Genomic DNA, 26,673 nt, shown 5'->3' with positions numbered 1-26,673 from the left:
AATACAATACAATACATGACTGCATGGCTGTCCTTATTATACAGTGCAAAAGTGACTTTGTCAAAACACTTTGAGAATGGAACATTGGCTTTCAGCTTTTTAGCTGATGGATATTAGCAAGTTAGGCATAAGAAAACGAATCTGTATCTTGCATTTGTTTACCTGAAGACAGTTCCAGTTGTTTGGAGGGTTTTGTTCTGGAAAATATTGTCAACTGATTTGTTGGTTTTACCTATAGTTGTTTCTGTCTGTGTCCAGTGTGGTCACAAGAATGAAAAAGCAGATTGTAGTTTCATTGCAGATGGAGTAACGCCAGTGTGTGTCTTGTCCTCCAGCCTCTTTTACATGCATGTAAAAAAAATATATGGAGAATAATCTGTTAAAGAGAGAGAGATTGATGTATGTATGTGATATTTCTATAGCACAACCTAGCCAAAAGGTATCGGAGTGCTGTGCAGTTTCAAAGCCAAACATAAAATCAGTAAGTGACAGGAGATATAGTTGGTTGGGGACCCTTAATGTGTTGTGTTGTTGTGTTCTCTAAAGAGGGTTGTCCCTAACTCTTTCCAAAATTAGAGCAGTGTTTAGGCTCTCTTGATGGATAAAGGAATGTTGTTCCAAATCCTGGGTACATAGATAGAAAAAAGTCTTGCTGCGTTGCCTTTTCTTTTTTACATTTCTTGGTCTGCTTTTTGATGGCGTCCTGGCTGCAGGTGTGTCGGGAACCACTTGGTGAACCTCCTGTAAGGTAAGCAGCTATATAGGTGATGCAGTTGGTTTTGAAGATTGAGCAGGCCGACATAAGGAGCCAACAGAATTTCATCAGGGTAGTGGTGATGCGATCATATTTCTTCAGGCTTTGGATGAAATGTGCTGTCATGCAGTATGCCCTACAGTGTAAATTCCGGGAGGCCACAGAGCAGGGCTGCATGCATCACTACTATTATTATCACATGATGTAGGCCTTTTCCCAGCCATAGAAGTTGCTATTCACAAAAATATTCTTGTTTTTCTGTAATATTGTAATATTGGAGTTGTAGTTATTTTTAGGCTGGACTATGGAAACTCACTGCTAGAGCAGTTCCCAAACTACATCTAGGCCCTGTGTTGCTTCATTGCCACCTGAGGTACGCATAGTAATGACACACGGGTCTGGTTCGGAAGGGAAGGTCGTGGTCGACTGCTGAAGATGGCAGACACATAATAGAGTGGCTCCTGCAGCCAGCTCAGATAATTCCTCAACATCACAGGTGCAGTGGGTTGCCTACTACCTGGGACTGTCTTTTCTCTGATGTAGATCTCGTGTGGAGGCTCCCTGACCCCACTTGAGGCAAACCCTGGCCCGGGCTGTGTTTTACACCCCCAGCTGCATTCAGCCTGCAGCATAAGAAAAAGGCAGCCGGCGACCAGCTAAAACAGCAGTGATTACCCTGGGGCCTGTGAGTGGAGCAGCCTGCCCTTGCTGCTACAACCAGAAGCCTGGAATCCTGGTGTTGCTCAAGATCGAGTGGCCCAGCAAGAGAAGGTGGGTGCTGTGTCATCATAGCTGTTCTGGGCTACCTTGTGAGAACTGATGCTGCATGCCGAATGCCAGAGCCAACAGGTGCTGCCGTGCCCAGAGCCCACTGAGGTGGCGAATCCTGCAATGGAGTGGACCCATTGGAGTCCTGCCCGCTGCTACCCACTAGCAGTGCGAACACCATCTGGTTGCTTCCTGACACAGGTGACCTGTACTGTCCATGCAGCCCTCGGAGCAGGCAACTGCTGGCCAGGCCTAAACCATCAGGGGACCTGGGGGCCTGCGCTCTGAGTGGCCCTCCCATTTGTGAACAAAGCTAGGAGTAACAGGAGAGCCAAAGCAGACGACTGGAGACCGCCAAGAGAGGCAGCAACGAAACGAAGAGGCACTTTATGTGGCGTTCCAACTACCATAGAGAGTGAGGGCCAGCGCTTCTGAGACTAGGACTAACAGGTAGGACAGGCAGACTGAGACCAGGCAGGAGGTGATTGGAACATTGTAGTGGAAAAAGAAAACAAGAGAGTCGCCGTTGCACATCCCCCTGCCGAGACCTGAATAGCCCTTCAGTCTAGTTAAATCCTGTCAAGCACCGGGGGCTGCTGAGACTCCTAGCCTACACTCACCCTGGTTGCCCCACACCACCAGAGGCAGGCACCTGTGGGGGCAGAACTGCACCGGCTTGCACACCGGACTATACCTAGCTGATTGTGCGTGCTCCTTAGGGGAGCAGGAATGCCTCTAGGGGGTGTCAAGCGGGCAGTGGAACCGCCATTGAAATATCTTTCAACCCCCCTTGGCCCTCTCCCACCCCAGCCGGTAATACCTGCACTGGCTAGATGGGCTGAAACAAATCCCAGCGAAGACCACCCATCAAGGCTTGGACATGCAAACCATGTTGGACACTGACTCTATCCCGGCCTTCCTCTTCTCAGGCACTCTGCCTTCTCTGCAGGAGGTGGGATCTGATAAGCCTGACAGTATCCTAGCCGCAATAGGAGACACCAGATATGCACTAGAGGCAAAAATAGATACACTGGCTCTAGACCTAAACTTACAGTGTGAGGGCCAAATAAACTATGAACAAGAGTACAAGCTGTAGAGCAGTCAATAAAAGTACTGGTCCCGCAAACCACAGATCACCCCGAAAGCCCTGAAGCACCTGACTGAAAGAGTCACTTTTTTTTAGATTGGCATGACAAAGACGCTGAAGGCTGTGCAAGACAAATCAAGCTGAGGATAATGGGCAAGTCAGAGGGCACAGGGGGCTCCGACACAACGCTACATAGAGAAGTAGATCCAACAGGAGGTGTCTCCAGAGGGTCTGTCTCTAATGTTTGTGGTTGAGAGCCCACCGATTGCGGACTCTGCACCGCCACCAGGAGCTCTTCCCAGATCAATAGTTGGGCGGCTCCTCAATTATCAGGATCACAACCGTGTTCTTCAGAAGGCTCATGTTCAATCCCCCCACCCGATGATGACAAACGCGAAGATAATGATCTTCACTGAGTATGGGCTACCTGTTCAGTTCAAAATAGCCTTGTTTATGGGCGTTAAGAAATGCCTCAGAGACCTGGGTGTTACATATGCACTGTTATTCACAGCAAAATTTAAAATAGCTGCCTCAGATCGAAGAAGAAAATCAAGAGGGGGCGAAACCCATGTGGGATGCCTGACTGGAGCGGCGATAAAGGCATTTCCTCTGGGGACCATGAAGAGGTACTTCTGCAATGATACCATTTATAGACCAAATCCAGAATGGCAAACATTCGGTGCTGGAGACTGCGGTGGCACTCTTTGTTTGGTCACCAATGCTCTCCACTGACAACTCGGAGGAGAGCATGAGTGGTCCAGCTCCAGAAACAACTCCACACTGCTGCCACAGGTGACATCGCAAACATCGGATGAAATCCACTGATGACTGGAGTTGAATTTAGACCTGCTGGACTTTTCAGTCCAGGGATCTTTACTGGGGAGCCTACACAGTTACCACCGACCTATACAGCTGGAGTGGTGGTAAGGTTGCACTTTGCTCTATTTCTTTGATCCCTGCAACATGAACTGGACCTCCAGCAGTCAGTACTTTTCAGAACGATGTGGGTCCGAACAGCAGCCACCTCCCAAGCAAAAGCCACGTTGACTGTTCAATACCCTCTGTTTGTGGTCTGCAAGTTGTACAGACCCTAGGTTTGTTGGTCAGCTCGCCTGTTGGTGACTGACTGGGAGTTTTTGAATGGAGTTATTTTGATGTTGGGAACTCCACCCAAACACTCATGTTCCTCCACTATTGGGTACTTGCATCCATCCATCTGTCACCTTACTCTATATAACACTCCACGTAGCACAAACTCACTGCGCGGCCTTTAATGTCTCAATGAACAGTAATACAGCACAAAGGCAAATATCTGTATAGCACCTGTAAAGTGAAGTGGCTGAAATTACAGCAGAAAAGATATAAGGTGGCAGCTCAACTACACTGCCGGGGCGTGTGCATATACTTCTTACAAGAAACTCATGAGTACAGCTGAGGGACAAAAGCTGCAACATAAGTTAACGGGGTAATTATATAATACTGCAGTCTCCGCATATGCCAGGGGGGGCTGCAATATTGATAAACCCTAGAGTGTCCTATATCACCTATGAAACACTCATCAATCCAGATGGTCGATATGTGTTACTTAAGGGGAAGCTGCATGGACAACCACTGGTGCTGGGGTGTGTGCCTTCTCCAAATGTTAATCAACTTCACTTTCTGAACATGCTTTCCAGGGTGCTCACAGCCTGGGTCCACTTGGATCCTGGGGGCAGTAAGGGGATGGACTTTAATGCGGTCATGGACTTTACTATTGATTATTCTCATCTGCCTCTCCTCACAGCACGGGCAGTGCATAATGCTAAAGACTTGACAGCGTGGCTGCACTCTTGGGGCCTGGCTGATGTCTGGAAAGTAAAATACCCACACATTTTACGCATCCCTTCCCATATGCTACATGTGCATTTGACCACATAGTTTGCACTACTGCCCTGCAGGTACCAACATAGCAACAAGACATACCTGGGGAAGATCCTAGCAGGTCATAAAATCCATGGAAGTGGGCATGGGACATCTGCCCCCCTGCCCGTGACCGAGGGAGTTGGAAGCCTAATGGACTGTGGACGTGTCTCAACACTCTGCATACCACAGATGACTAACATTCCAAACCCTAGTTAATAACATCTATCTAAAACGCCACATTCATGCTGTCACTACATTTGGGAAGTGCATCTTACTTGCTACCACTACCCAACTTGCTTTGTATATAACATTCCAAACCCTGTTGGCCAGTTCAAGAAACACCAGGTAGTCCCCTACAACCAACAAACTTCAAATAATATTGACACGTATTGCAGCTCAGTGACCCTGTGAACATGGTGGAACTTTGCTGCTGCCTATACATTCACTGGAACTATGGTGTGGGGAACAGTCTTGGCTTGGGAGGGAATTATAGACTTTGGAGGGTAAGGGCTAACCCCTCTAAAATTGAAAGGTGGGATCATGCTACACTTTTATGCTGCTGCATCCTTGTTATATGCTGATTAAAAAAGATCAATAAGAAAATCTTAAACAAATATTCTGGTTCTGAAATCAATTCTGTAATGGTTTTTACTGTGTACTGTCATATTATTCTATTCAGTCTTTTTATTGTCTTTAAGTTGTTTTTAGCATTCCTTCCAATTTTAAGCTTTTGCTTCTGTGTTATGTATGTATTATATATTATTCAGATATGTACCTTGCTGTATTCGATGTTATCGGACCCCTATATCTTTGCTTTATTTGTTCTTGTATCAGATATAACCCACAACTGGTAACTATTGGTAAAGAGCTTTGTTAGCCACTGAGTCTAGTCCACTATATAGAAAATAAGTATTCAAAATATTCTGTGAAGCCCAGCTATATGTGCAAATTGGGCAGTTCCTATTTAGCACAAATATAACTTATTAGTAAGCTAATTCTTTGTTTTTATACTAAAAAATAATTTTTGGGGCTTTATTGTATGTAATATTCTATGGTTTCTTTGCAGCTTTTCTTTAAACCTTTATAAGGTAACAGGGCAGTTTCCTTGGAGCTCACTGCGTGAGACTGACAAAGGAATATCAGCAGAAATTGGGGTGAGAAACATTCTACATTTGTTATTCATAGACTTTCCCTTCAATAGGTAATTTATTTTCTGTATTTATTGATGTCTTTTAACTCGGTCGTTAAAGTGGGCACCCTTGAAATGGTGGAAATGCATGAATCTTGCAAACAAGAAGTGTCTGCAATGCGCATATGCAATGTGATTATTTAGGGTGCCTTGACTTTTTTGTCTGAGAAGTAATGCACTACCTATTTGTTTTGTTTTTTCAGTTCCCACTGTGGCAGACAAATCATACACTGAAGTGGGAAGGTGTTTGGCGGGAACTGGGCTGTCTTGCCAGGACTGCATCTTTTGCTATTCGGGAAGAAAGTGGACATTCGCTCAAGTCCTCTTTGTCCGTAAGACAAACATGCCTTGCTTTTATATCTGCTATGAAATATTTATGTCATACTATTCCACTGTGTGGTTTTGAGTAGGTGAGTTAATGGTTATTCCACTTATAACATGTAATGCTTTTTCTAATTCCGACAAGCCTGAAATTGGGTAATTTGTCTTTGATTTTAGACCAAAATTAGGAAAAGCAGATCTGTCTCTCATCGTGGTAGATTCTAACTGCCACAATACTGTAGCACTTCACCAAACAACAAATAAAACTTTATTTCTGAGAGAGAGAGAGAATCAAAATGTCTTGTTACCTAGGACAGTAACAATTCTTGTACTGCTGCTCGCAGCCTGATAATGTGTCATCTTAAAGGTGATAAGACACTTTGCCTAAAAAGACACACCTATTAGATGATGAGATGATACAAACTGACTGGTTCCAAAAGGATATTATTTAACATGCTCAGACAAAATGTTTTGACCTCATCTAACAACATCATCAACATGTTGTTGATGGATTAACCATTAAGCACCTTAAGATGAGTGATTAAAGATAGATCCTCACAACCACTGATGAGATTGGGCAATCTGGTTATTTTGACGTTTCTTTACACATATTTGGATTTGGATTTTAGGAATTTATAGAGTGCAGCCTACACCCACAATAGGGTCTCTTGGTGCTAAAAAGACCAAATTATTACAGTGTGCAAGGAAAAAAGCCAAGATTTTGAAATTTGAGAAGATTTTGAACGGAATGTATAGGAAGAGGTAACAAGTTCCAGTGCCTAGCTTTAGACACTGAAAAGGCTATACCACCAATAGTTTTGACACAAAACTTCAGAACTGATAACAGTTTTTGATTGCCAGACCTTAACAGCCACCTAGAGTCATAACATTTAACTCTAGAATGAAAGGGTTGGACATGTGAAACATAGAGGGCCTTCTAAACAAATTACATTGATTTTAAACACACTTCTCTCCTTCACAGGAAGCCAGTGAGTTAGCCACAGGGCAACAGTAACACGTTCTCGGGCTTTCAACCCAAGTAGGATTCTGACAACATGAATCTGGATTAACTGCAATCTATGAATTTGATATACAGAGAATTCAAGATAGGTAGAATTACAATAATCCAGTCTGGAAGATACAAAAGTATTCAGTATTGCAACTTTAGTAATATGGGGAACCAATATAAAATGCGCACTAGCTAGTGAAGCTGAAAAAGACAAGACTCAAATTCATTAGAACAGTGCAGAGTTTGTCGTAGAAACCTGTTCTTTACATGGGATGAAAAGTTAGCTTTCAAGTAAAGCTGGAGCTCAGGCTTTTCGTAACAGAAAACAACCGGCCTGCCATTCCTTTTCCCTTTTAGGATTTCTTTATCTGCCTCGAATAATAACTGCTTCATAGCTCTATTTAAAAAGATTCTCAAACCTGATCTGCTGATTGGCTCAAACCAGATACTTGACAGGCAAAAGTGTGAAGGCACTCTGAAAAATGAGCTCTCCAAGCCGTTGTGTACTGAGAGTTATTTTAAAGTAGTTCCTGTTTATTGAAGGTGAAAAATTAAGTTGGTATCCTAAAATGGATTCTTTGAAGCATTGTAATGTATCCAAACGGCTGCAGACCATTCATAACTCAACTGGCAGAATTATTCTCAACCTCCCTCGCTCACACCACACTCAGATCACTCCACACCTGAACCTAGGACAGTAAAAGTTCTTGTACTGCTGCTCGCAGCCTAACAATGTATCAACTTAAAGGTGATAAGACACTTTGCCTAAAAAAGTCACACCTGTATTAGATGATGAGATGATACAAGCTGACTGGTTCCAAAAGGATATTATTTAACATGCTCAGACAAAATGTTTTGATCCATTCTAACAACAGTTATCAACATGTTGTTGATGGATTAACCATTAAGCACCTTAAGATGAATGATTAAAGATAGATCCTCACAATCACCGATGAACTGGCTTCCCATACACAAACTACCACAATTTAAACTTCACACTCCCATTTTCAAGCCACTACATAACACTGGCTCAGCATACCTCAACAATTGCATCTGCTTTCTCAAACCTTCCAGACACTTCCTCTCGTCCTACTTGCAAGGACCCTACACGTATGGCAAACCAGAACCAGCCGTCAAACCCTCTCCTACATTTCAAATAAAGCATAGAACAGCCTACCATTACACATAAGAGCCTCCTCCTCACTTCTTGAACTCCATAAGTATCAGAAGACCTCGCTTTTTGAGTTGTCCCACTAGGCCCTATGTTTGGCTAAACTGGCTCTGTGCTAGGAAACCCTCCCTGGTGTTACTGCACTCTACAAACCGGCATACCAGAATACAGTTTGTACAATGGGAGGCCTAAAATGAATTTAGAAAAGCTCCAATCTTCCGATTAAAATTATAATTTAGTTTTTTCTTAATAATGTTTTGTGAATTAAATACAATGTTTTATTATTTGTGTGTTTGTTGGATGAATGCCTGTGTCCATATTTTTGTGATTTGTTTTGATGTTTAAGTCCATCAAAATAGCATAGGCCGGCCTGGGTCCCTGGATTCCAATAATAACTCAGTGAGGTCCCCAGTTTCCAGTAATGATTCAAGAGTCCCCGGATTCCAGTAATGATGTAAGTGGAGGTTCACATAAGTCAAAAAGCTAGCAACTATAAACAGGCCCAAAATGCAGCGTGTCAGGGCAAATCCAATGTGGCAAAGGTCTTTGGCCACAATAAGTTTGGTTTTGAGGCTGGAGGTATAATTGGGGAGTGTACTACCTCTAACACTAAAATCCAGTTCAAAGCAGACACTCTACCCACAGCAAACCCAGAGACAGAAGTCTGGTACGACAAAAGCAGGGTGCTTTAGCAATCAAATAGGGAATACAAGGAATTCTCCTGGCATCTTTTTGCTACCTTTGAAGGGCCCAAAACCTTTATATGTGCTTCATACAGACCTGTCATGCATGATGTGACAGTGTGGTGTCAATAGGAGAGGCACGGCCTCCACCACGCATATTCTTTTGAGCTCAGAAGAGTCATCTCTCTCCATTCAGGTAAGCCAATTCTGTGCTCCTGGAAGGAATTTAACACCTCCCACACCTTGTTCAGGTCACGTGCAGGGTGGAAGAACCTGGAGAGTTACTGCAATTTAGACTCCAGAAATTTCAGACAGAAAATAGGTAACTTTCCAAAAGTTACTTTTCCTTAACATTTATTAAATAGTGGTTCAATTATTTTTCTATCTGGTCCCATTCCAGAGATACAATATAAATATTTTAATCTGTATTCTGGTTTTCTAGACCTAGCTAGCTAGACCTGGCACAATGAAAATAGTTTTTAGGGCCATATCACTGTAGTGTCATTGTAACATTCATTTTCAACATGCCCCGCTTTTAAATACCACGCACCCTACCTTGGGGGTGCATGATATTTAAAAGTGGATTATGTTGAAGGGTGACTTACTAATATTTAAAAGAGAGGTTTTTCATATAAAAAAAAGGTTATTTTAACAGGCCGCACTGCTGGTTTTACTTTACACTGCAGCAGTCCGGCTACAATGGTAGACCTGAAACCATGTTTTCCTGTGCTACACCAGTGGATAGCACAATAAACGCTGCAGTCCACAGGTGAGATTTTAACTTTCTATGCCCTAGATGTATTTTCTGCAACATGTACTAGTTAAAGTAGTTAAATAAGCCGGTTCTGTATCAGCCAATTTCTACATGTTTAAGTGGGAGGGTCAGAGTACATACACTGGATGCTGGACAGCAGTACCCCAGTGTGCAGAGTCTCAAATACTGCAAAAAATGGGGGTTAACATGCAAAAAGGGGCATTTCCCACAAAGTCCTGTTGCTCCTGCATCAAATGCGATAGAGAGCATGAGCAAACCCTCTTGGGCATCAGTGGGAATATGAGTGCAGGTTCAGCTGGAGGAAAGGCTAGGGTGCAGTCGGTTCCTTTGCAAAAGGTGCGCCTAAGTGTTTTTGCTGTACACTGAGAGGTGGCCCTGTTGCTGGGCTACAAGCAGAGTGCAGTTTACTTTGGAACTTCCACTACTTATCAGTTTTAAGTACCACAGTATTGTCCGAACTATAAGGCTTGCTGTAAACACCTTTTGAGATCCAGTGTGGGGGGCTTGTCAAACACCATGGTGGAGCATTTTAAGGTGAGAAGGAGGGACTGAATCCTGAGGCTCTTGAGATCATGCAAATACAGAAGCTGGAGTTCCTTTATGCAGCCTTGGTGCGCACTGATTCAGTGGAGCTGAGCTAGGAGTGGACGGCGGGACAGAAGCAGGAACCACACTATGCATGGAGGAGCCACAGTCTGTATTTCTGTAAGTGACCCAAATATGGGTCTATAACTGGGCTGGAGTTCTTGACAGGCTTCAGTTGGGCACTCTGGCAGGGTTGCCTGGGCCTGGGAACAGAAACTTTAGAGACAGTGAATCAATTGCCTGCATGGTTGAAGAACTATAACATCATTCAGAGGCAGTTCAAGAGCAGCAGGTGAGTTGGGGTTTAGTGGGAAGTGGCACGAGGACTCCTTTGATTATCCCTTAGGGGCTCAACTTAGTCTTCTTAGAATGTATGGCTCTGATTGACAGAAGTGTCAGCAGTAGTACAAAGAGCCACGTAAGATGAGTTTCAGCGCAGATCTTGGCCTGTTTATTCTTAAGCATACCATTGTACTGCGCTAGAAAGCATTAACTATAAACCTTGGTTTGAAATCTCTTAAGTGGTTTCTTGGCCTCCATAGTAGCATCAGCTTTGGGAAATAGATATTTCTCAAACCAACCAGTAAACCTGCATGCAGTCACAAGAACATAAAATAGGAACAGCAATTAAGCTTCTAAATAAAGTGCATTTAAAGGTGGGCAAAGGGGCCCCAAGGACTTCAGGGTGCAGCAGGAGTGTTATTAATCTATTTTTCAATGTTGCAGGCTTAGCATTTGGCATTGCAGTAACAAATCTGTTGGGTGGCTAAGAGAAAGAAACCAACATGTGGTTTTCTGTGGCGTGAATTATACTGCTCCTTCCAACATGAGTGTTTGTTAGTACATTTAACAGTAGCAGTTTTACATAGCAACTCTTACTTGGAATCAGCCAATACCATGATATTTTTGACTGAAACCAAAATATGTGCATGTGTAATGTGAGAGCAACAAGCTCAACTAATTGAGCAGAGCGGACCGTGGGCAAATGCCAGAAGTTGATCACCTCATACAATGCCCATACAGCATCTCCAGCAACAAGGTTCCCAACATCATTTCTGAGGCATGATCCATCCACATAATAACAAAGTTTACTATGAGGTATACGGCCGTTAGACAGGTCAATTCTGAGGCTGGTTGAAGGTTTGCTAACATTGCAAAGTATCATGAGGTTCACCATCTTTCACAGTGGGCGTCTAAGATGCTTGGCACAATTCTGGGCAATGGGTTAGAGTAATTTGAGAGGTGGATAATAACAATATCTCCTTTCAGGACTATCATATAGGAGACAGGTGTTGACTTTTTGTGGTAAACCGTAGGCAGATACAACATTAGGAACAGCAACTATCAAGGAAGAAAAATATTATCGGAAGCTGCTTCAAGAAGGGCTGCCACAGCAACCAACATCAAGTAGGGTGGTAAAGGCGCTCCTAAGGGGTAGAGAATGGAAGAATAATATGCACTAGGTTTCTTTTGGTGGCCATTATTTTTGCACTAAGACTCTGAAGACATAACCATTTAGTTGTCAATACAGCAGCAAAAGGTTTGGAATAATCTGAGAAACCTGAAGCCGGGGCAGAGGCTAATTTTTGCTTCATTTACATGAATGCTCTCTTTGCCTCCTCAATTTACTGTAATGGTTCTGGAGTATCTTTCTCAACATAATCCCAAGGGGTGGCAAATTTTTTACAATATCCCACCCTCCCCAAGAAGGTGTGTAAATGCCTGTAACGAGGCGTGCTATATTACGGATTTGTTTTGAGCCAGTCCGAAATCAATGTAGGCTCCCCAGTGGAGCATGAGCAAAATGTTGACAATACAGCAGTATCTTTTTCAAAGGGTTTTGACCTTTCTTATCTAATTCATAGAGCATATAGAGTCTCTCAACCTTGCTTTGGTCCTGCGTGACAGAAGCGAGTAAGCAATTGTCAATCTGCTGAACAAAAGTAGTACCTTCAGGAAAGATTGAATAGTCAAGGTCCTTCTATAGGGTTTGGGAAAAGATGGAAATGAAGTCGGTAAAGCCATTTTGAAGTCTCCACCATATTAGCTGGCTTCTGCCAAATTGTCATGAGAAAAGATATTGACTGTCTTTCTGAATGGGAATGGAGAAGATAGCAATGCATAAATCCTCCACTGTGAATCATTTACCAGAGGTGAAAGGGCCTTTTTCATAGGAAGAATTGGAGTGTTGCACATGCCTACAGCAGCAACTAGAACTCCTTGTTTAATTAGCACTGCAATCACAGATCAAATTCAGCTTTGGCATCCACAGGTATATAAGGTCATTTCTTCATGGGATTAACCATTAATGTTTGCCAGGGTCAGCAGAAGTTGCACACCCAACATGATTTGCTTGCTCAGACCATAAAGAAGGCAGTTGGTTAAGCAATTCATCATACGACTGCACTTTTAATCCAAATTTCAGGATTTACACAAAAAAGACAATACATGAATTGTGTTTGTTGTAGGTATGCTCAGGGACACACCTTTTGCCATGATATATTTCAAACTAACAAATTAGCAGGTGATGTTGCAGGATGCTTACTTGTGATCCAGATCTGGGCCTTCTACTGTCGAGTTAAGAGCAACTGTTTTGGAAGCCACAGTGTCACCATACACTGGAATATGTACTAGGCGAGTAACCTCAGGAAGCAACCACCTTCTCAGGAGGAAAAAGCCAAAGGCATAAAAAAACCTCCTTGCTGATGAAATATCCACAGTGTTGGAAAAAACCCTGAGTCAGGAATCCAGATGAGGAAGTCACAAGAGCGAAGAGTCAGGCTAAGCAAGTTGAGGGAGAGAGGAAGCAAGCAAAGGAACACAGCTTTGTAGTGATGCACCCTCCAACCAGACCAAGGCCTTTCAGCAGTAAAAAAACAGGAAAAGGAAATTACATCAAATACCATGACGGGAAACATAATGGATTGAGAAAGTCAGAAAGAAAGCAAGAGAGGAACCGCCATGATGGAAAGGGAAAAGAAAACAAAAACCTGAAATCTAATAGTTGTGGAGTTGCCTAGAAAGGCAGCTGCAAACCCTCATGCTATTTTGGAGTTGAAGAGAGAAGGAGCAGCAGCCAGGGGACAAGGACCACTAGAGTAAACAGGCCCAGGTAAGAGACTTTCACAGTCCTTAGCTGTGTGCTTCGCACAGCATCTTCTGAGCCCGAGGTCCCAGCAAAGTACAACTACTCTTGGACACTAAGATGGCAACAAAGCCACAGATGCAACAGCAAGGAAGCATGTTGATCATTTATATACCCTATAGTGATAGAAATAGGGTCAGTATTGTGATGGTGAACCTTTGTGCTCGAAATGCCACTGCATTTATACAGAAGCCCAAGAGAGACCATGAAGAGAATTCTAAGGTTTCCAAAGCTGACCTAATGGCACCAGTATCAATAAGACATGAGGTGAGTTTACCATTACCTACACATTTGATCAACCAGGTTCGTAGTATTCATAGAGTAGATGGCGCTTCTCAGACTTTCCTAATAGTTGGGGTAATATGCATATATTACTTGAGGATATTCAGCAAACTCCGATTGTGTTGCCATATTAGATTTTAAGTTTGGGCAATCTAATTTCCAGTATCCTAATTGGCCACATTAACGTATAAACCACCTAAAAGTTCTGAAACCCCCTTTTTTCTCACCTTGGTGTTGTCCCCCTCGTCCTTTCCCATGGTCACCCAGATCTCTTCACACTTAAAAATCATGACATTAACACACTTACCCTAGTTACTCGATCTGTGAATGATATCTAGATGCATTTGTTTCTGCCTTTAGTTGCTATATTGCTGAAAAGAGTTCTAGTTTCATCTGTAACCAACAAAGATATGCCAATGCACTGAAAACAGGCAAACATATTGTTATGGGATCCCTTTATGCATGTGAGTAGTTGGTTTGTTTCCTGAATGTTAATCACTATGACATATAGGTTGAACGTTTGGAATACCCATACACTTCATTAAAGCCAAAAGACTGTAAAATTGATGTTTCTATAAATAAATGTATAGATGATGTAGAACTAGTGTTATTAAACTGTATGTGAATTTGGTCAGGCAACATAACGAAAGGCTTAGATGGGTTCATAAACTGACTTGATGTCTAAGCAATGTACGTTGATGTACGTTAGTAATGCAGTTGGTGTTACCTGGGCTGCTATTCTAACTCCGTTTGTAAAGTACATAGATGCTTTGCTGTTCACTTAATGTTTTCTAGCACTCTCATTTGCAGTTGGTGTTACCTGGGCTGCTGTTCTAACTCGGTTTGTAAAGCACATGGATGCTTTGCTGTTCACTTTTTGTTTTCTAGCACTCTCATTCTGGCAGTAGTTTCACAATTATCTTAATAATAAATTATCTGTTCCATGCCATCACACCATATTTGCTACCAATACTTAGAGCCTTATGAAGTTTCCTGTTTTTCTTTGCAGCATTCCATGGTCCTCGATTCACGTAATTCTTCAATCCTGCCTAAAAGAGGAGCATTACTAAAAATTAATCAGGTATTGTACCATACCATCTTGTTTATTTCCATGGCATGATTATAGCTATGATTCTTTAAAAAGGTTTGTCTTAATAGACATAGAATTACTTTTTTACCTAAGTTAGTTAGTTTTCAGTGTAACAACTGAATCTGAGAAACCGCACACTTGGGCCATGTTGACATTCTTGAGCACTATTGTTTCTGTGAGAGATTACACAATTTAGTTAATTAGAAATGTCTTTCTCATCCCAGAATAATCACCATTTTGTTATAGCAACTGAGTTTGAATAGATAAAAGAAGAGTGGCCAGGGCACACCTGTAATGTGGATCCAGATAATGTTCAGGAATTGAGTAGATGTCCGGTCTGGGAAGATGATGTATGGAAATTTATTATAGATGCAAGTAGGTAGTTCGAATCCCAATCACAATGATTGCGTAGTACAAAATGTCCATGTATCCAGAACAGCCAGATGGTAATAAATGGTCAGAGTTACAATAGGATGATCACATGTAACAAGAAATCCATACAGCAAAAAAGCCAATCACATGTTTCGTCTTCAAGGCTGTGAAAACATAGATGAACAATACATACAGGTCGGTCAAGTGGAATTGTACAAGGCGTAATCAGACATTTAAATCCTTTGTGAAAGAGGTGAGAAAAGAGAACCAGAGAATATGTGCAATAGTGTTTGGCATCATAACGTAAATTATACGTGGGGATGCGCATAGTAGGTGTGAAGAAAGAAAGAACAAAAGTACCAAGAGGGTCTCATAAGCAACTGATCAAATCAAGTTTAAAAAGGAGGACGGCCAAGTTGACCTAGAGTAGGATAGATAGGCAAACATGTGAAGTAATATTATCATGGACGTGACTCCAAAGTGGGACAAAGTGCACGTGCATCTTACTGTAGAAAAAAGTAATACTAATAGTGAACAAAAAAAGGGGGGGATGCTAAAAGTGCTGAGATGTGGGTAAGGGTTAATAAAAAGTGTGCATAAAAAATATAAAGGTAAGGTACCTTTCGAAGTGTAAAACGTATATACAGATACGGTTGAACCATATAACGTACTGCTGGTGGTCATAAATCTCTAGGAGAAGTCAAATAGTACTGGAGAGATGGATGCTGGCCCTGATAAGCCTGGGGTATAAAGAGCAATAACACAAGTTAGTGCCTGGTGGGTAATGTGCAAGAAAATACACAGTTAGCTAAAGTGGTATTGTCCCCCTAAAATGGGCATCAGGGGAGAGCCAAGTAAAAGCCCTGATATGGAGGATAAGGCAAAGTTGTTAATTATTGAAAAGTATATCACTGTAAGTCAAAGCTCGGCAAATAGTGTGAATGAGCCGGAGCCTGCTTCAAAGGAGCTGTGTGTAAAAAGTAAAGACCGGAAAGGTCTAAGTGCCGGTATAAATCAATCCTGTTGTTTAAAAACATTCCGAGAAGCAGAACGAAGAAGTAAATAAAGCGGGCGGTAGCAGACGGCGTGTAAAATGCGGCGCTCTGAAATGTTCAGCAACCGGTATGTAACAAAGTGTCTGCGCAGAGACCGCAGGTTATGCCCATATAGACCCACACCAGTACGTCGTAAGGGGGGATCAGGTAGTGAAGCAGAGAAGCAACAGCGTGTAAAACGCAGCGCTATGTCGTATTCAGTAACCGGTATGCAACATGGTGTCTGCGCAGAGACCGGAGGTTCTGCACGTATAGACCCGCGACAGTTACCCGTAAGGGGGAGCAGGTAGTGAAGCAAAAAAGCAACACTGGTAGTGTCTTACCTCGAGGTTCTTGTAAAAACCATGTTTGTGTAACAACTGAATCTGAGAAACCGCACACTTGGGCCATGTTGACATTCTTGAGCACTATTGTTTCTATGAGAGATTATACAATTTAGTTAATTAGAAATGTCTTTCTCATCCCAGAATAATCACCATTTTGTTATAGCAACTGAGTTTGAATAGATGATACTCACCCTATTTATGGCTTCTCACTATAAAAAGTTAGAAACAATAATTGTCAATGCCAATACGCCTGGCTCATGTCTGCAAGTGTTACTACAATCACTGGTGAGGTTAGGTATTCAGCAACTCCTATTTTTTAAATGTTTTTTTATTGGGCAGTGTCAAACAATAAATGTTATGTCCCAAAAACAAGCGTAAAGGTAAAGTGCAGTCCATAAAACCAGTTACACATAAACTTTCTAGGGATTGGATATTAAATATACTGCCTTATAAAATCAGATGGCATAGTAAAATAGATTTGAATAAAGGCTTTATTATACAATTTTCAATAAAAATGTGCCAGATCGAGCAATAGCAATAAATATGAAATATTGTGCAAAGTTGGTAAGATGACATCTAAAACATGGCTCCTGAATATATCTTATGTAAGGCACTAGGAGTGCAGTATAACATCCATTTTGGGAAAATGCATCCTATTGTAAATTGACATCCCGCAGTGCTTTGTGACACATGATAGAAATCACCTGCCGTTCGTTTGACGTTATGTTTCAATCTGTGGCATTTATTATTTTGTCTAAAAATTTGGGATCTCAAAGGGGTTCACATTTTCATGCAGCACCTATTAAGGGTTCCTGACCCCCCACCCCCCCCACACAAATATTTTTTTTAATAGCTTATCAGTCAATAGGCAAAATCATTAATCCTTCAAGATGTTTTTTAAAAAAGCTACTTATTTGAGCAAAACTAAACAAGAGCGATGGATTCCTTTCATGAAAAATCTGATCTGTCGCTGCCCAAGCTTTCCACAATTGATTTGACACACAGTCATATACTTGATTAAATCTATTTTCGCTTCTCCTCCCAAATGAGTACTTTAATATCTTCAAGCCCAAATATAGACACTCTTTTAGGTATACAGAACATGGCAGATGGGTATCCTATACAATGATAGTAACTATGGTGACCTGTAGCTAGTGTTTATTTGAACGTTTTGCTGATTTTAGAAAGATAGGAAGGTCAATTTCTGATTCTTTGTCCCTTTTGTTAAGATAAACATTATCATAGAACACCACTTCACGGTTAATTCGTGTAAGGCGATCATAATGTCTAAAATAAGGCAAACACGACCCCCATGCTCTTTATTTAATTGTATTGTCGAAAGTTGAACGTGTGAATGTTTATTATGTCATATACAACTACAAATAAATGCATCAAGTTTTGGAAAGTATGCATGATTTATCTTAATCTGAACACTGGCAAAAAGAAATATAAATAATGATAGCTTTGACATTTTAAAAAGAGATACTTGACCATTCAGGAATAAAGGTAAGGAAGCTGTTTATTTAGCAAGTTATGAAGAGTAGTAATACAATTTAACTGATATAATTCCCTTTTCGTAAGTTATCTAGCTTCATGTTTTGTATGAAATTCAAATCATCACCCCAAATTATAGGCCCTACAGCATTCATGGCATTGCATAGAGCTGGCGGAGCACTCCTGCATGATCCTCGATAGGGCCATAATAGTTAACAAAGTTATATTGAAAGCCCTTCAGTGATGCTATAAACCAGATTCAGCTTCCTATTTCATCGCTCTCAACCTCTAATATTTGATAATTTATATAAGAAGAAAATTAGATCCCCAGGCCTCTCATGCCAGAGCTGTAAGAAGCAAAAAAGGTATGGAAAAATGCCTATTGGTTGTCAACTTTAGATTGTTCGATTTTAAATGAGTTTCCTTCAGATAAATCACTTTTGGCTTAAAAGTTGTCAACCAGCTCAAAATGGAACCATGCTTACATTTGTTTAATATGCTATTTACATTACAATCTTCTTAATCTTCAAATAACTAAGCACAGACCTTCAATTACCACTACTTTCATCATTCTAGAATACTACTGTAAAACAGATATAGAAAACAAAACTCATCTATGCACTTCACTTAAATCATGTAAATTGCACTTTATCTGAAGTACCTCCTCATGTGGACTTCCACTCTCACTCGTGGCACCCATTCCTACTGTGAAGCCCCAAAGGGGATTTGCCCGCCATACCCCCAGGATCAATATGTGGCCCCAAAATAATAATAGCTGGTGCCATGGTATTGCACCTAGGTCCAGACTTCCTCCTATAATAAAAATGGGAGGCTTGATAGAACACAACCTAGAACAGAAACAAATAATTATCGTAAATTATCCAAATTCAATAATTTCCAACTAAATCATTTTATCATTCTGATCCATTCTAAACTTCTTTCAAAATGTGTATGCTTCTGACACGGATGTGAGCATATGGAATAGTTACTTAAACAGTACTTTAATTTTAGAGTGCTGAATTATGGAAGCCTGAAACCCTGGCCTTAAAACATTCCAGTAGGCCCTTGAAGTCTCTGCTGCGGCATACAGCAGTAATTGACATATCCAAAGTGACTTAAAATGTCTTTCTATCCAGCACTGCAAAAGACTTCTATTGAAAGGCTACAGAGAGAATTTGTTCCTTAATACAGTATTCTACAAAGTTCACTAGGATCGTACAAGGAAATTTCATGTTAGAGGATCACTGACTAGGCACCCTGTGCGCCCTCATAATCAACAGGTGTTTTGGAAAGTTAGGCCTTATGTGAGATCTTATCAGGTTTTTATTGAATTGGACTGGCCTATGCTGTCCTTCTTGTGTTTCACTTCCCTCAGGAATATCAACAAAATGCAAATTTGACCTATGGGAATGATTTTCCAAATCCTCAGTTTTATGTTCCCGCCTCTCAACTCTTCCAATCATCCATCACGGGTTGGCAGTGGAGCTACACACTGTATCACCTGCCTGATACTCTGATACACCAGCTCTCTTGTGTGAAAGAAGATGCACTTTTTGAAGAAAATAAAAACTTGTGTTACTCATTTGGGTGGCTTGGGCGGCTCTTCACCAGTAGCTCTTCGCTGCACTTCAGCGCTCCCTCCACTGCCACTCACTCCACCGCTCGGAAACGACTAAAGTGATGGCTAGATACTTGTTGCAGCCTCACTAGAGACTCTCTTGCCTGCTCTCTGTTCGAGAGTTTGATGAGAGTTGCGAGGAGAGAGCATTTCCTTATCTACTTGTGCAGTGTTTCATTCTCCTTATGATGACACGGAAGGGAAACTAAGGGCTCTCCTGGAAGCTGAGCACCAGCAGCCAGGCACGCAGGATCCTTGCCACTGTTATGGTACCTAGTACCTAATTATACATGCATTCTTCCACTCATCCTTGCATATGTATATACACTCATCTACCCACTAACTCAGAATTATATTCATCCACATACCCATCCATAACAAAGCACTCACACAAACTCAACAAGCTTATGCATGCTAAATTAAAGGAGTTGAAGTAGAAAGAAGAAAAAATACAACCAACTAAATGTGGCCATATCCTTTAGTAAAATAATTAAACATAGTACTGGATGGCTATTGGGTATTGTTCTTAGTGTAGCATTGTTTTAAAGTTAGGTATTGTTCATAGTGTATCACTGTTTTACATTTTCAACATACCCAGCCCATTTAGATGTCATATTGGCTCAGTACAAAAATGATGCTCCATGCACAAGAAGATTCCAAGATGACCGCCCTGGAAACATTGCACTGGGCGGCTAACTTGGAATAAAATTGTGCATAGTGTACCATTGTTGTGCTGATCCAAGAAGGCGAACATGTTGCTTCTAAACATGGCAGCTCTCCTGGTATGGTAAAACAGTGATCCACTGTGAACAATTGAAAATAGGCATCCAGCTTAGAAGTGGCACCAGTGTGGGATGTCGCACACTGTAGACAAAATTAACAGCAAGTGAGTCACTGTCGTAACCTGCAGGGTAAACAAACAGAATAAAAAGGGAAGAGGAATGAAATGAAAGGGAACCTTTAAAAGAGAATATGTTAAACTAAAGGGTACTCATTTTGATGCGAAAGCACCCATTTGTTGAGGTGATACGCCTTCGCTCACGAGGCAGTAAAGCTAGAGGCTGAAGTGGGCTGAACCATTGCCCCAGGTTTGTGCTGTCATGGGTGGAATCTAAATGTGAATGACACGCAAACAGACCAGTGACTGAATAGGGTTCACCCAAACCACCTTTTGTGTGTATATCTGTGCAATTTGTATTGAATTATTTTTATTTCAAGAGCCTAGCAGACATCTAAATGTGAAAGGCCATACTAAAAAGTTACTTCAATACACACACATTTATATGGAAATAGAATAGATAAAATTACAAATATGTATAAAATTACTGTAGACATAATAACGTGCAATTCCAATAATTGTCCCAGTGCAAATCTTCAACTCCCAGTGTTTGTAAGAGGCAAAAATAAGCACCGAAACCCCTTCCTACTATATTAATCTGTGAAATGTCATGTAACAAAATGCCTGTCTGGTGTCTCTAAAACACTGTTAACACAATCCATCTTTAAAAGACTATTGCCTAAAATCTAATCCTAAATTAGACCCGCTGCCTTTGCCATGCCTACAAACCTAGGACATCAGACTTAACTTTTCACAATGCACTAGTCAGGCCCGTAACCTTTGTCGTTGACTTATCCCCATAACCAACACAGTCCTACCGAATGGGGCATAAGCTTTCCTATGAGGCAACCATTAGGCAAACTGTGATAAAATTGCAATTTTGTGTGAAATTACAGTTTTCAAATTTTATCCCAGAATTATCATAGTGCAAATCTTCAATTCCCAGGAGGTTTTTAGCAAGGGTATCTATCCCGCACCAAATGTCTTGCCTACTACAGTAATCTGTGAGATACCATGCAACAAAAATCCTGTCTACAGGCTTGAATGTTTTTAGTACATTGTAATAACAATCCACGCCTAAAGGTCTATTGATTTAAACATATTTATTTATTAATAAGTACAAGAGGACTAATTCATATGCCATAACTTTTTAACAATAAACAGATCAGATCTAGTGCATCTGGCATAGCTTTTCTACTCAACCAATCAAGTCTATAACCTTAATCATTGGCTTGTCACCATTACCAATTCAAGTCTTCTGTATAAGCTTTTCCATATGGCAAAAGGGAGAAAGTACACATCTTTTGCCCAGTCTCAACTTCAAGCGAAGAAGATTAACAAGAAGTGACGACGAAGTCCCTCTCTCAGAGCTGGTTCTTTAAGTTCTTTTTCTGGTGATCACATAAATCTGATAATTGCAGTGGCAGAATAGAAATTATAGAAGCGACGTCTGTGATCTAGGTTGTAGTGAGAGGGGATTAGCCCCTAATAAAATCTTTAGGAAATGGATGCACTTATGTTAACGAGCATTAGGAACTAAAAACAAGCCAACCTAGTGCTCTAAATGACCAAAGGATTGTACAGTGCCGATAATGGTCAACGTTGCCCCGGAATGAGTAATTAGTCTGCAACGTACTTAACATTAATTATATTGACTTGCACTTTCATCTTTCTGGTCTGGAAAAGCAGTATCTATTCATTGGGCATCCTTGTTCTAATATATGGCCATTTTCTACCTTAACTTTCCAGTTTAGTGACAGCCGAGAGTTGACTGACATTAGAACATTACACACATACCTAACGTTTCAGCAGTGGGAGCATTGCTTTTCTCATTAGCAGTAACATTTTAAACAGCAGAAAGAGGTTTCTCTAGGGATGAGATTTATTTTAAAATGTGTCCTCTCCTCATATTGCCACCATTGTAGAACTTTGAAAATCTATCAGCCTTAATAGTGGATCTATCCTATGGGATGTGTTGACCAACAACACAGTCTACAAAGGCGGAATAATTATCGGACAGGAAGTGCATCCATTTTCAGTATTTTTACCACCAAAAAAGATAGGTGATCAAACGTTAGTAACCCATCTTACTTTTGTCTCCAACCATAAGAAGCTGTCCATACAGTAGAGGGAGCCTTGTTACCACCGCCATTGTGTGTTTAACGTGGAAAACCAATCACCCAGAGATGGTTACATCTCCTGAATCCATTTCACACATATCTGACTTGTGCCAAGAGCAGTTAAAATGATAAACTCTTTATGAGAATACCATATTGTGGTTGATCTGATGGCTGAGCCAGTTTGTCTCGCCCTTACTTATTGACTTTGCAATGTTTTTTTTTAATTTTTACCATGTAGTTCTATAAACTATGCGTCGGCCATGAGCTAACATGGGCACCAGTGTATCATGAGACATGGTTGGCCTGATCCAAAATGGCCACCTTGTGCATGTGGCACTATGCATGCTCATGCATGCTTAGAAATGCGCCAGAGGCCATTTTTTCTGTTTAACTTTACACTTCTATCATAGTGGATACACACTTTAGTTCAGTAAAATAAATATATTAAAAAGTGCACAAAGGGGCAAAAATTGGCCTAGCAGCATTTTGCAGCTGCCGGGCCCTTAAAGACAAAAATAGAAAAGGTGTGCCTGAATGTTGGGGCGTGATGGACGAGGAAGTGGTTGAATAACTAGAGAGAGAGAGAGAGAGAGCATGGGGGAGAGAAAAGAAAGAGTAAGTGAATAAACTTTCAGAATGTTTCTGTCTGTGAAATAGCCATGGCCTGATAGCAAAGGTTATCAACAGTCTTCTTAAGCAATGTCTAAAGCCAGTGGCTAATGGCTGAAAAAACTGTCCAAAAGCTTCTTTCTCTATATGCATGTCTGTACACATGTGTGTGTTTGTGTGTGGTAAGTGGTGACATTACTTCTCGCCAGATAGCTAAAGCTGTCAGTAGGCAAGACCTAAAATGGCTATAACGTTGTTTATTTAGCTGTACCTTGTAATAGACAGCATCATGAATGATCTTACTCACCGCCTTCTGGTACAGGACAGTTGAATGGCATGGCATCTTCTAAAGGAGCCTTACGGTGAGTGCAACTTTGTGTTACCTTCACTCTTCTTGCCAGGGTCCTTTATACCCTATGAATGGTATAGAAGTGTTTTTGCTTTAACCCAGCAGACTGTACAGTACACTATAACAAACCTATAGATACTTGCCAGTTTTCCACCAGGATGTCATCTGGTAACCATTCCTGCCACACCATCCAAGAAGAACATATTGTTGGCTCTCTAGTCTCCACTACACTCCCATAAATCGCTGCAAGTTTGCATGTGGTGCTCTTCTGCAGTCAGATGAGCATTTGAGTCCTATTTAATTTCAGTTTTTATGACCCATGAAACCAGTTGGGGGTATTTAAACCTTGAAAGTGTTTTCTTAACTGATACTTACAAACACACCCAGCTGAGAAAAAAAGCTCTTTGGTAGTCCAGAAAGTCCCTATACTAATTCCAACGTGCCTGAGAGTGTATTTGTGCATTTTTATAGTACTAGAAGCATAGCTGGAGAGTCTTACAGCTATTGATAATAAGCATAAAATAGAATTGTATCTCTTCTACACATATCTTCCCATGCACATATTATTATGTAAGAGCTGATATTTAATGTTTCCAGAACTTAATGTTTAGAGAACACACACATATATCTTACAGGAATTCCAGCTATAGATAAGTTGTATACCTCAATATTAGCCTTCAACTCCATAATGCAGAAACTGTCTATTATGAATCACCCAAAAATATATGTTCGGTGGCATGTGTAGCTGCAGATACACATGCTGTGCAGATACACATGCTGTGCATAGTCCGCCGTCTGGTGTTGGGCTCGGAGTGTTACAAGTTGTTTTTCTTCGAAGAAGTCTTTTCGAGTCACGAGACCGAGGGACTCTTCCCACTTCGGTTCCATTGCGCATGGGCGTCGACTCCATCTTAGATTGTTTTTTTTCCGCCATCGGGTTCGGACGTGTTCCTTTTCGCTCCGTGTTTCGGGTCGGAAAGTTAGTCAGAATCTCGGGAAAATTCGTCGGTATTGTTTCGTTCGGTATCGGGATAGTTAGGGCAAATCGACACCGAACCTTAAAGAGCTCCGGTAGCCCTTCGTGGTATTTTCGATCCCCCGTCGGGGCCTGGTCGGCCCGACCACGTGCAACATCGAGACTGATGGAACGGACCCCGTTCTGATTCTGTCCTAAATGCCACAGTAAATATCCTTATACAGACCAACATTTGGTCTGTAACTTGTGCCTGTCCCCCGAGCACAAGGAGGAGACGTGTGAGGCCTGTCGCGCGTTTTGGTCGAGAAAAACGCTCAGAGACCGAAGAGCCAGGAGGTTGCAGATGGCGTCCATGCCGACAGGACAACAAAGGTTCGAGGAGGAGGAAGAAGAAACATTCTCCATCCCCGATTCAGACTCCGAAGAGTTCGACGTCGAAGAGCAACCAACCGTGAGTAAGACGTCGAAACAAAGATCACACGAAAAAACAGAGAAAGCCCAGGGGACGCCACTGCCAACAGGCCATGGCTTAACCCATAAAGTTGGTGACCGGCACCAGCTCGCCCTTTTTCGGTGCCGATGGACGAAGTCGTCCGACTCAGGTCGAGACACAGGCACGCAGCAATCTCGGGACCGAGAGAGTGGTGCAGAAAAGGGTCGACACCGAGATAGCGGCACCGAAGCTGCTCGGCACAGAGACAGCGGCACCGAAGATGGTCGACACCGAGAGGGCACGACACCGAAAAAAAAGAAAGATCTCGTCGGAGCCGAAAAAAACTAAAGACACGGTTTCGGTGCAAAAACACCCGGCAACCGAACCAAAAACCAGTTCCTACTCACAGGAACAATCACTGTCCTCCCAACTAAAAAGACACAGATTAGAGGAGGAATTACAAACAACAGAAGTAGATCACACGCAAAAGCGGATCTTTATCCAAAGTGGTACAGGGAAGATCAGCACTCTTCCCCCAATCAGAAGGAAAAGGAAACTTGACTTTCAGCAACAAGACAAGCCACCACAAGCAAAGGTGGTAAAGAAGGTAACTCCACCACCCTCTCCACCACTGTCAACTCATGTATCACCGGCACAGACTCCACCACAATCACCAGCTCATACCACCATGAGCCAAGATGATCAGGACGCATGGGACCTCTATGACGCTCCGGTATCGGACAATAGCCCAGAGGCTTACCCAACTAAACCCTCACCACCTGAGGACAGTACAGCATATGCACAGGTGGTAGCTAGGGCAGCCCAATTTCATAATGTATCGCTACATTCGGAGCCTATCGAGGATGACTTCCTCTTTAACACCCTGTCCTCCACCCATAGCCATTATCAAAGCCTTCCTATGCTCCCGGGAATGCTAAGGCACGCTAAACAGATTTTTAAGGAGCCAGTTAAAAGCAGAGCAATAACTCCAAGGGTGGAGAAAAAATACAAGGCACCGCCCACAGACCCTGCTTTTATTACATCACAACTGACACCAGATTCAGTAGTCGTAGGAGCAGCTCGTAAAAGAGCCAACTCGCATACATCAGGCGACGCACCACCTCCGGACAAGGAGAGCCGCAAGTTTGATGCAGCTGGGAAAAGGGTTGCAGCACAAGCTGCAAATCAGTGGCGCATCGCCAACTCGCAAGCACTCCTAGCGCGATACCACAGGCCCCATTGGGACGAGATGCAGCATCTCATCGAGCACCTCCCCAAAGAATTCCATAAACGAGCACAACAAGTGGTTGAAGAGGGACAAAATATCTCCAACAACCAGATACGTTCTTCTATGGATGCAGCAGATACAGCTGCAAGAACAATAAATACTGCTGTGACGATAAGGAGGCACGCATGGCTGCGCACATCTGGCTTCAAACCTGAGATACAACATGCAGTGCTCAATATGCCGTTTAATGAACATCAATTGTTTGGGCCGGAAGTGGACACTGCAATTGAAAAATTAAAGAAGGACACCGACACAGCCAAAGCCATGGGCGCACTCTATACCCCGCAGGGCAGAGGCACATTTGGCACATTTCGCAAAACAACTTTCAGAGGAGGGTTTCGAGGTCAAGCCACAGAAACCAGCACCTCACAAACCAAACCACCTACCTACCAGGGACAATATCAAAGGGGAGGCTTTCGGGGCCAATACAAAGG

At 42.0% G+C, this 26,673-nt stretch overlaps 1 protein-coding gene across 1 annotated transcript in view; it reads left to right on the top strand.

The window, feature by feature from the left end:
* SAMM50 (SAMM50 sorting and assembly machinery component) overlaps nucleotides 1–26,673 on the top strand; it is a 175,022-nt gene that overhangs the window by 53,124 nt on the left and 95,225 nt on the right. Inside the window, exons 7-9 of the mRNA XM_069228288.1 lie at nucleotides 5,578–5,665; nucleotides 5,904–6,032; nucleotides 14,681–14,752. Coding sequence (XP_069084389.1) covers nucleotides 5,578–5,665; nucleotides 5,904–6,032; nucleotides 14,681–14,752 — 289 coding nt within the window. The remainder of the gene's footprint in view (nucleotides 1–5,577; nucleotides 5,666–5,903; nucleotides 6,033–14,680; nucleotides 14,753–26,673) is intronic.

This window comes from Pleurodeles waltl, chromosome 4_1, assembly GCF_031143425.1.
Source record: "Pleurodeles waltl isolate 20211129_DDA chromosome 4_1, aPleWal1.hap1.20221129, whole genome shotgun sequence".
NCBI classification, from domain to species: domain Eukaryota; kingdom Metazoa; phylum Chordata; class Amphibia; order Caudata; family Salamandridae; genus Pleurodeles; species Pleurodeles waltl.
The sequence above is the reverse complement of the archived record's forward strand: the minus strand, read 5'-3'. Positions and strand labels throughout refer to the sequence as shown.